Genomic DNA, 12,279 nt, shown 5'->3' with positions numbered 1-12,279 from the left:
TTTCCCAAACGATGGAATGAAAGTTTAATACAAAGCTATTTGAATAACACTAAAAAGAAACTTGTTATCGATTTTGCAAAAATACTTAACTATAAATTATAGCTGATGTTGTTAGCTAATAGTTTTAGGAAGACAAAATAATTTAAATAAATCAAGAAATTATTAATATAGTTTTTATTGTAATTATTTTTTGTTACATATACTTACTATCACATAATATCGAAATTTAAGAAATATGCCGACATATACTTACAAATGATAAGATAAATAATTATTAAAATAAACGATTTATTATTAAAGATACTGCTGAGAGGTAAACATGAATGGATTATTCGGAATGTTATTGTTAGTTGTATCGATAACAATTTTCAACATTAATTCGGATTTCAATTTAATCAGACTAAATAGTTATATAATTTTCCTTTTTAATATTCTAATTTTATAATTTTGTAATATAATATATAAATATGAGATTCTTACTCTTCACAGATAGGCAATATGAATATGCTTGATATGATGAATCCTGGTTTTTGTGCAAATTAAAATTAAAATAAAAATTTTATTGCGCTATATTGTATTGAAAACGTATTGCGAATAAAAGTTTGTCTATCTAACTATTACTTTCTTTTAATTAATTAATTGTAAATCGTTGTTGTTGTTGTGAATAAAACTATAATTAACGAATGATCTATTATCGTATTATTATAAGGATCAGTACGGAAGTAGATTTTGATTAAACTTCTCAATGTAAATAATGATAATAATTTAGTAATATCTTACAGATAACATCTTAGCATTTGTTATTATGATAATTAGAAAAATAAAAAATGCAAGTTTTCGTATGAATTGCAAATTCAATTTTTTGTTTTTGTTTTTTGTTTTTTGTTTGGTTTATTTCTTTATTTTTTTAGTTTTTTTTTTTTGTTTTTTTTTTGTTTTTTTTTTGTTGTTGTTGTTTTTTTCGTTGTTTTTTTTTTGTTTCTACGAACATATTTATAAAAATGTGAAATAGTATTACATGTAATTGTGTTATAATATCTATTTCTAGTTTTTACGGATCTACTAAATTGACTTCTTATGGAAGTAGCCTCAGTATTAAAATAAATATTGCGATACACTTTTAATGATAAAATTACATCATAACTTAATTCTAAATGATTCTGAATTCTTTTCATTCTTTTCAGCAGAGAAGTGTTATTACATCTAGATACTATGCGGACATTTTTACATTATATTGCAGATTCTAAGAAAATCACATTTACTGTCTCCATGATAAAAGAGAATTGAATGAAACAACATCTATCTACATATGACGCCTATACGACTTTTTCTCATTCTTTTTCAATAGCGGCCGAGTATTCATAAATGTTCGTCTCTACTTAATATTGATGATTTAAGTGAAGATTAATGTGCCAATCGTTCTTAACCTACATTGTTATATGCAGCCTACAAAAAGCCGCAATAGTAATAAATGACGGTAAAAAAATAAATAATAATAAGAAAAAGAATGGAAAAATTGATAATCCCAATGATATCATATGCAGATAAATATGACGAGAAATTTTCAAATGTACAGCAGAATTTACGTAATTCTAGCTGTACGATTAGTTTTTTTGTTTTTTGTTTTTTCTTTTTCGACCACAGATGGTTATTTACTGTTCGCAAACTATTTCAATGTGTCATGCATCGGGGCTGTGTCGTTACAATAAAACTATTGCCGGTTACGCATATTAAAAATGTAACTCCCTTATTAAAAACTCAATCGAATGTTCGAATTTATTAATCCATAATTTTCATTAAGTCGTTTAATGAAAAAAAAAAGTAATAATAATAATAATAAGAAGAAGAAGAAGAAGAAGAAGAAGAAGAAGAAGAAGAAAAATTAAAAAAGTAAACAAAGTAAAACTTGCGTCCTTGAGTTTAAAAAGGACGTTTAACATATTTAAAATAAGTACATTAACATAAAAATGCAAAGAGCTCGACACATAACATTATATGTAAAATACTAATGGGCGTCAATAATTTGCACATTATAAATAATAAATTATAGTTGAAACAGTATATTATAAGTACTTCATGCTAGATAAATATTTTATTCATACTTAAAAATCTGCTTAAAATGTAAATCATTAATGATTAATTCGTTTTTAATATTGCTGTCTCTCATAGTGGCTAACATAAAAGAAAAAGAAAAAAATAGAAAATATATTGAGCTAGAAATTTGCTTAAATTATTAGTGCGTATTTTGTATTATTATTTAATGGTACTCAGTCTGTAAGAAAAGCATCGTAAGGTACTTGAGCGAATATTTTCTCGACGAATGTCGACATTACTTGAACAAGTTTTCTTCTGAGATCTGGTTTCATTTCCTTCAAAAGCTCCTGGCTGTTACTATTGATGAAAAGATTCAATGCTGCTTCTGAAGAAAAAAAATCAAGTATTTATTCAATAAAATGTATATAGGTATAGGACAGTCATCGAGTAAAGAATTAAAAAGAAAAATAATAATCAAGGAAAGTAATCCGCAGCATTGGTGTTATTACAAACTAAATTATTAAATAATAAATCTATGAATTTTACTATGAAAATGCTAATTGAAGCTTGAGGGAGAGTGAGAATATTTCATTGAGGAATGTACGGAAGTTCTATAACAACAATCTGAGACGATCTATTTAGTAATTTGAAAGAATTTATTTTAATAAAATTTGTCAATATTGTGCAAAAAGTATTTGAATTGCTTTTACTAAAATTTTATTTTCATTTTAAGAAAGAAATGGATTTTTAAAACGATTAAGATACTACGATAATATTCGCCATATACAATTTTATATTAATAATCAAGATATAATCTTACTAATTAAAAATTAATATGTATAATCGATAAGGAAACGTCGAAATATCGTAAATTGGTACAATCAGAAAATATCATGTTTATGCAAATGCGCATAAGTATGTGCGCACGCGACTGTACGGCGCATCCACTTTCCCAAGTCGCAAAACTGATTAATTAACTTACGGAGAATAGTATTGCCGTCGTGAACATTTTCCACGCCCATTCTGATATCTCGTACGGTGAAATCCATCTTGAGCTGCTGAAGCCTGAGAAATTGCTGTTCCTGAACGACATAGGGCTTGGCCCTTATAAATACCTTTGCCTTGACTCCATCTGAAAGTCATCGAATAATTGAAATGAGACTCAGCGCTCCTTACTTTATTCCATACATTATTTATATATTTTTTTTTTAAATATAAAATTCGCTTTTTATCATAAGATAAAAAATTATGTTTAATTTCTACATAAATGTTGTTATTGCCATTCGAGCCGTGTAACCTCTCCAGTCCACTTAAGAATTTTATTTTTGCATTGCAATCCATATTCATTCTTATCCGAACTTATAAATCCTTACAAATCGCATTTACCTTATCGACCGGTTTAACATACAGAAATTTAACTCAAATTTATCCAACAAAAAAATTAAAAAAAAATCGATATTTCAGACGTAATTTAATTTTTTAATTTTAAAATATTTTTTTATCATTATTTTATGTGAAAGCACGCGATGATCTTTGTTTTGAAAATTACTGAAGAAACGATTGTAGCACTAGTAACTCTTTTACATGATTATTTACTTTGAGACTTTAAATGAAAATTAATATAACCGTATAATAATAATAATAAGAAGAAGAAGAAGAAGAAGAAGAAGAAGAAGAAGAAGAATTTTCTATTGGAACGTAATTGCACTTGCCGTGTTTATTGGCTTCTACAAATAGGGCTAAAATTATTTTTTACTATAGATAAAACTACTTAAAGTCCAAGCCATTTTAATACGCGTACGTTCGTACGTGAGTGCGTGTGTCTACGTGTAACTACTTATGTGCTTATGTGTGCATACGTTATTTATCTTAATTAGTTTTGAATGGCAAATACTATTTTTAAACCACAAATATTCATATATTATTCAACGTAATATTATATTAAAAAAATATATAATAACAATTGACGTTTTACATTACGTAAGAAAATTATTTTTATAAGAATATATTGATATTTCGTAAAATGTAAACTAATCCGTAAATAAGAATTTAAGTAACTCTTAGAACTTTATCAATTATATCTTTAAAGTGTTGCGCTTTAATGAAAAACGCGAAAATAAAATTTCAATATTGCGTTAGACAAGTATTTATATATAAAAATGGAATTCTACATAAAAATCCCGAATCTATTAATCTGATTTTAAAAATCACACTATATTTCCCTGCATATACCCTTATTAATTAACAATGTCAAAACTCTGCCCAAGGCAATAATTTCATTTAATATGTTGGAAAAAAAAACCAAAAAAATACAACATTATTATTAAGATACTCGAATGGTACTTTTTTTTTTTTTTTTTTTTTTGAAAGAAATCTAATAACGAATCGTGTCTACAAAAATGAAAATAGCCAAACCCTCGTAGTCATTATGTTGGCCGAGGAGTACTCCGATCGGCAATAACATTGGCATAATAATAAGGAGCAGGACTTTATAGTAATTGGGAGTGGGAAGGTTTGGCCGGGAAACAGTGTGGGCAAGGAGCAAAGAGTTTAAAACGGCCGAGCGAACGATAAACATCGTCGCCCCGAAACGGCGGGTAGCGAGCACAGAGCCGCATGTCGGGCTGCCTCTTGTCAAGGGGCACATGATCCTCACCGTACTCTCCCCAGTAGTCGCCGGCGCCACTCGCCTGGACGAGGATGAGGGTCCCGCTCGAGCGGTACTTGGCCACGGCTCGAATCTTAGGTATGCTGAGGGCCAGCTGAAGCTGCACCTCGTCGTCGGCGATCCTGGCGCGCAAACCCGTCACCCGGACGGCGGAAACGCCACGAGCCGCGATCTCCTTGAACTGGGCTTTGTAACCATTCGGACCCCCGCCTAGGGCGATATGAAGCTCGTCGAGGATTATCGGCTCTACCTCCGTATATCCCAGCTGTGGCAAACCTGGGGATCATAAGAGGTAGGATACTTTTATTGTTTGGGCCTACATACTGGAAACATTTGACTAAAGTCATTTTGTTCATGTCCGACGAGATTATGCGAATTTGAAATAACTGTCAAGTTTTACTTATGGGGGTAATGTACTTTTGTACTTTTGTTTATTTATGTCTCTAGCATTCTTAATAACGATATGTGAAAAGACGTAAATGATACTAATAAGATGAATTGATGAATTGATGACGTCTTAGGTGAAATATCTTTTTTTAATTATTATATTCGAGAAAGAGAGAGAGAGAGAGAGAGAGAGAGAGAGAGAGACTCGAGAATGCTAGAATTATAAATATTTTTATTGTTTGATAACTAACTTAATAATAGCTTTCTAATTATTATAATAATAGCATCACGCCTATATTTATCAATTTATTCATAAATTTAAACGTAAAAGGAACATTACGATTTAAATTAGTATTGAAATTAAATATTTTTGTTTCATTCGTAAAGAATCTTACTTTTTGTTTAAAAGAAAAAACGTATATGTCATAAGCAATGATGACATTTATTATGAAATCTTTTATATAAAAACGTACTTTTATAAGTGTATATTTAATATCTAATATCATTTTTAAAATGTAACTAATAATCCTTCTCAAACGATAATCGTTAAATTATGCTGATTAATATAAGACTTTCATAAATATAAATACAATGGACTTATAAATTTTTTACAATATCCTTTCCTTTGAACTTCTTCAAAATTCATAAGCAATTTTAATTTTAATTTCTTCGAATAATATAGCATTGTAGATATTTTGGGTTAATTAAAAAATTAAAATCTAATCATATTTCACAAAGCCTCTACTCTACTCTTAAGAACGATAATGCTAATAATATTGGATTATTATTTAAATTTGGTTTTTCATCGAAAAGCACAGCTCACGTGAAGATCTGATTCAGAAAAAATAAATTACAAATGGCTTCGTTAATAATTTTTACTTTTATTCCATTTACAATATTATATATACCCACATATATATATATATATATATATATATATATATATATATATATATTTATTTAATTTGTTTCAACTTCAAGGCTGTTACAATGGTAATGTAATTTTTTTTTCTTCATGCAATTAAATTTGGGTTAAACTAACAAAAACAGAGATATTCTATAGTTTGTGTAACTTTGTCATTCGATTCAATAAAGTTATTTAATAAAAAATAAAATAGAATATATTCCTCGCGAATAATAAATTGCTTTTCATAATATTTTTACCGTCAACTAATAAACTAAATAATTTACATAATCGCGTAGACTAGTTAATTTTAATTTGTATTTACAATTAAGTCATACTTTAAATAAATTCTCATTGGTTACATGACTTAAATATAGTTGATAACGTTATTCTTACGTTAAAATTCTATACACAACTAATTCTTTAACGACAAGAAGAATGATATTAAGCAGTTTTATTTTAAAAACTCATGAAATATCCTTATAATATTATCGATAGGACTTTTTATATTATAATTAAAAGTAAAAGTAAATTTGATACTTAAAATTATTATACATAATTTTTACACCTGATTTTTTTTTATAACTATTTGCAAACTGTATATTAATTCTTACGTATTGATATAATAAAACAATCAAATGCCCAGTTTTCCTAAAGTATTGAAAATGAACTGATTTGTATTTAAAAATGATTAATTACAGTATTTAATTCAAGCATTATTAATTTAGAGTATAATAGAATTATTAAAACATGTAAAATTTAATTAGCGATGTATATTTTTTATAAGAAGATAATTTTATCGTATGTTATATAATAAGTTAGATAATCAATAATTAGGAGAAAAAAATGTAAAGCAACATTATTTAAGATTATTCTAATATTTAAATTAACGTTGACGTACGTTGATATATCATATATTAATATATCTGCTTAAAATAGCACTTCTCAGATTATATGAATAGTTACTATATTTGTCTTGACTCCGAATTCTAATGAAAATATGCTTTTTAAGATCCCGAGTCTTATTAATAAATTATTATTTTACGATACTTTTATGCACAGTATAATTATCATTTGTTTTTACTATAATTAAAAAAACATCAGTAGGTAATATTTTATAGAAGTAAATTTATGATTAGAACTCTGTATTACATCAGACATATTAAGAAAAACTCTAATATCATTACTGTTCCTGACAAATAGGGTTTACTATATTTAGTGTGATTATTAATTAGTTAAATAGGATATTACAAAAAGTTGATTGAAAAACAACTTCATCCAATTTAATTTAAAACAACATATGATGCTGGTTAAAGGAGAGGAAAAACATGACAGAGAAGAACATAGTACACACATACATAAATAAATACATTCAAACGTGATATGATATATTATACGATAAAGAAACAAAAAAAATTTTTTTAAAAAAACTTCTGTCTAAAATGATGAATTTTCAACTTAATGATTATTTAGTCATTGATAAACATAGGCATAATAACACAACATATAAGTAAAAAAAAAAATTATTTTTCTCGTTTATTCTAAAATTATTCAAGATGTCTAGCGAAGCACTTATACAAACGCATACTATCAGATTTGCATAAATTTATCAAATTTATAATGAACGTATATTATTAGCTTGACTACTTTTCAATTTTCATTTATTATCAATATTTAGCAATAATTGAACTTAAATGGAAAAATTGATATTACGCGATACCGATAAAAGATATGCGTACAACTTTTGTCCTCGATCGATAAATTAATGGCAGGAAAAAAGTAACTCTGATCTGACTAACTTTGTCTTAAAATATTCAAGGAAATTTACAACATTAAAGAGCATGGCTATATATAGCTGTCCCGTTCTGCACTTCCTTTAACCGAAACGTCATATCAAGTAGTGATTATTACATTTCAATGTTATTTATATCTTATCGTTGAAATCAATCTAATCTTCACAGTTCAGAACAATCCATTAGAACAAAGACATGCACATTAAAGAGAATAATATGCCGTTGCAACATAACTATAAAAAAAAATCGTACATCCATTTAGAAAATACAGAAGCTTATAATGAGCATTTTCTCGAAAAGAATTTCAACACGTGAAAATCATAGTATCGAATGAATCTTCTTTTGGCTGTTACTGTTATTATTCAACTATTCGCGGTAAATGTCGAATGATCGAAGATATTGAAAATTAATAGTAAACTGTATTGTACTGAATAATAATTATGTGTAATAAGAATTTCTGAACCATACTGTAGTGATGGATAACCATGAATTTATTATGTTGTTTAAAGGATTTTGACTGAAGTATGCGCACGAACTTCAATGAATTTGTATTACGATTTTATGGATAATGCGATGACCGAACTCGTTTATCAGCTAAATTATTTAATAAATATTTATTACAGATTATCTAAAGAGATACATGTTCGTGCATATCAAAATTTGTTTCAAGTTAGAATTAAATGACGGAATATCATCAATATTATAAGAGATAATAAAAGTTGATGTATAAATGCAATAACAATCAAATTTTGTTAAGTAGGATAATTACTATTCAATTGTCTTGAAAAGCATAAACTTTGTACAGCAGAAGATAAAAAAAAGTCTAATTTTTCATTTTCATTCGGATCTTTATAGAATGAAAGTATGATTTTTGAAAATAAAAGGTTCTTCGAATTTACGCATTCCATACATTATTTAACTTCCGTAATTATATGATAATATAAAATAATTTTAATGATAATAATGAGATTTAATTGATTGTATTAAGTAAATTGAAAAATGTATTACTTGTGCTTTATTAAAAAATATTTACTCTACCTTACTTTTCTTTTTATAGCACACGAGATTCTATTATTATACTTATGTATATTGTCGAAAATTTTAAAATATAAAGAAATATATATATATATATATATATATATATATATATATATATATATCTCTTTATATATAATAATTATTTACGTGTATATAATATAATCTACTCTATGGTTTTGTCTTTTACGAAATTTATTAAATATTTTTCTACTAAAGATTCATTATTATAGTCCGAATGATAATAATGAATGATTTATTTGAATTTAACTTGATGTAATTAAATACAATTGTTCTCATTCACATATTATATAAAAAAAAAAACAAAAAAAAAACAAATTTAGTCTTTTAAGCAAACAAATTTATTATCTATTTGTAATAATGGATATTTCGTTTAATTGAGATCATTAATTTTAATATATACATATTCTATCAATGAAAGTACGAATATACATTATCATATAGCTTGATTTATAATTATGAAATCTTCTTTTTAAATTATTCTATTGTAAATTCTCTTAAAGTTTCATTGAAATTTATGTTATTAAAAATTGCAAGCAATGCAAATAATAAATAGATAAAAGAATTTTTTTTTCTTTTTTGTGATAAAATATCATCTCATACTTAGCCTGCATTTTTAAATTATAATAATTAACATAATAATAGTGAAGAAAAATCCTTGAATGATTCTATTTATTCATACAAATACAGGCGCGCGCATTTGCTTTAATCGATCGTTTATCGACTGTCAGCGTATCTGGATTGAGAAAAAAAAACGAGATAATGAATTGTTTGGGCATTTACCGAAGCATAAATTGCATGAGCATTCGTTCGTAGATGCAGTTAATCGCAATTTTTCTACAAATCCAATAAAGACAACCTTTACTTAGTAGATTGAATACTTATGCGACTATAAAACATTATGAACATAATATTTTCTCTAGGCGCCTTATATGTAGTTTTCTAAATAGAAAGTAACCGCAGAAAAGTGAGGTAAAAATTACTCTTCATACTTTTTAGAATGAAATCAATATATATATATATATATATATATATATATATATATATACACAAAATGGTTATAACGATGGTCCATGCTTTTTCTAATTTATTAAATTTGTTTCACATAAAAAAAAAGCATCGATCATAGTGCTGGAAAAACAATGGAATATTTTTAAATGGCAAATAAGTTGTAGTTTGAAACTCTCGCTCACTTTCTATTTCAAATTCAATTGCAATTGCTTGTAGCAAGCGCCTTGCAATTAATTGAAACCAGCGCGTGGATAGTTTATTCGGAGGTGCCCATTAGAGTGGAGTATAATTTTAATTTATTTGAAATTATCGTGGTATTATGGTCCGTAAAAACTTATGTCACATTCACGCGACTAGAAATCATTCGCTCGCTCATTACGTCTCCTCATCTTGTAATGGCCCGAATATTGTTTTATTATTATTATTATTATTATTTATTATTATTTTTTTTTTTGCCTCGAAAGCCACTAAATATCGACTTTCTTTGAAAAACATAATGATTTTATGCCTGCAACCAAACGATTAAACGCCCCCCCCCCATACACACACACACACACACCGCGCCTTTCAACTTTTATGCGACCATTGTTACTACGACTCTCACAGTTTTGCGACGAAATTATTCATTAAGGCTCTTATAAAGGATCGTGCAAACGGCTCGTTTCACAATTGACTTCTTTTCAAATTAAAGGATCGACGAGTAAATGCAAAGAGCGAATCTCCTTTTTTGTCGCTAGAGGCAACACGAACCAAACCATACAGTCAATACCGAACTAAAAGACAATTTTGTGCTTTGCGGTGCAGTCGGCGTCGGTGCTTCGTGTGACGCCACACTCAATGTGGGACATTGCTTAATGACGATTCAAATCCACCGTTATAACCTGCTTTTTATCTTGCGCCACGTTTGTCTTGTATTTTCGGCTTTGCTATGCTCGCTACGATATTCCTGCACTTTCCGTGAACGGGAACTGCTTAGAAAAGTTTATCGCGCATCCCTCGCGCGTACAATTCGATCGAGTTGCAATGGCTTATTAACGTCACGTTTCCATATTGGTTTGCAGTCGCGAAATCTCAAGTTATTATTGCAACGGAATAATATATTAAGGGTTTTGTGCGTAATGATTGTGTGCGCTCGAAGCTCTCCTAGACATTTCGTGTAAAAGAAAAGTAGTGGGTAATGGGATACATGCGGTCGATTAGCGCAAGTGAAAGTATATGCCGAGCGATACATTAAAAAAAGTATGATGATATTCTGTTAATTATTTTTTTGGTTTTTTTTTTATTTGATTCTTTTATTTTTTATTTTTGTCTTATTTATTCAATCTCCTCCGCGTACACTTTGAACGAAAATAACTTAAAAATCATCTTATATCTGTGCCGAAGCTATATTGGAGGAATCTCGTGGCAAAAGACTTTGGGTGAATTTGGCCAAAGGAACGTCGCGCGACTGCATTCGATTCGCGATTCTCGCCTCTTTCACGAGCCAATAGATATAGCCTTTTGTGAGTCGTATACGTATCAACTTCGTTCTAATCGCGTCAAAGGCCAAAGTCTACTATTATTAAATAGAGAGGGAGAGGGAGAGAGAGAGAGAGAGAGAGAGAGAGAGAGGTAAATATTGAAAAGCGACAACTGGGGAAATGGTTGGATTGGCGGGTTGAGTATTCGTATTACGAGGAGGAACAGTGAAAAGTGCCAAGAGGAGGATCGTCAGGGCAGTAAACTCGATCGATACTCACCGTAGCGGAAGTTCTGGGCCAGCGAATTCGCCGCCCTCGCGAGGCAGGCCTCGAGCTCCGGGTCGGCCTTGGAGCAAGGGCTCAGGAATTCGAGGCCCTTATACTTGCCGGCTGGACTGGCGAGGGCGACGCCGATGAGAACGAGGAGGGCCGCTGTCTTCATGATCAGTGCTGTCGCGGTGCGAGTCTTGGGTGTTGCGCGCGCCGTGTCGAAGTCTGTCGGACCGCTCGCGACGAATGGCCGGGGCCGAGAGACGCGCCCAGACTTATACAGCACCTTGACATTGGCCCCCGCGGTGGCAGGGAGGTCGGTATCGGGGAGTGGGGCTCGTAGCTCGCCGCCGGGACTTTCATCGCAAGCGAGGTTTGCCCGAGGCGTCCGCGACGTCTGTGAGACCCGGGGGTGGCGCCCGAATCGCGCCCTGATTTTTCCGCGAAACCGCGCTAAACCGCCGCCTCGCTTACATGTGAATCGAGCCACTGCCTCCTCCTCCTCCTCCTCCTCCTCCTCCTCCTCCTCCTCCTCCTCCTCCTGTCCCGTCCAGTCACACATGCCTCCTCGGATCTCGAGTAACAGCGCCTACGTCGTCCGACAGTTTCCGACGTACCTGACTTAGTTCGTAAATTGGAGAACCGTTAATAGCCGTTAAAGCGCACCGCGACTGAGGATTTTTTTAATGAGCGAGG

The 12,279-nt window shown here is 30.1% G+C and overlaps 1 protein-coding gene across 1 annotated transcript; it reads right to left on the bottom strand.

Moving 5' to 3' along the window:
- Positions 1-2,209: 2,209 nt before the first annotated feature.
- Positions 2,210-12,076, bottom strand: Jhbp2 (Juvenile hormone binding protein 2). The gene is made up of 4 exons (XM_011500397.1): positions 11,593-12,076; positions 4,691-4,978; positions 3,017-3,166; positions 2,210-2,419 (listed from the first exon to the last, which is right to left on the bottom strand). The coding sequence occupies exons 1-4, from the start codon at positions 11,753-11,755 to the stop codon at positions 2,268-2,270; spliced, it is 753 nt and encodes a 250-aa protein (XP_011498699.1). The 5' UTR covers positions 11,756-12,076; the 3' UTR covers positions 2,210-2,267.
- Between the last annotated feature and the right edge of the window lie 203 nt (positions 12,077-12,279).

Source organism: Ceratosolen solmsi, unplaced genomic scaffold (genome assembly GCF_000503995.2).
Source record: "Ceratosolen solmsi marchali unplaced genomic scaffold, CerSol_1.0 scaffold56, whole genome shotgun sequence".
Taxonomy (NCBI): domain Eukaryota; kingdom Metazoa; phylum Arthropoda; class Insecta; order Hymenoptera; family Agaonidae; genus Ceratosolen; species Ceratosolen solmsi.
Note: the sequence above shows the minus strand (reverse complement) of the source record. Positions and strands in the feature narration are given on the sequence as shown.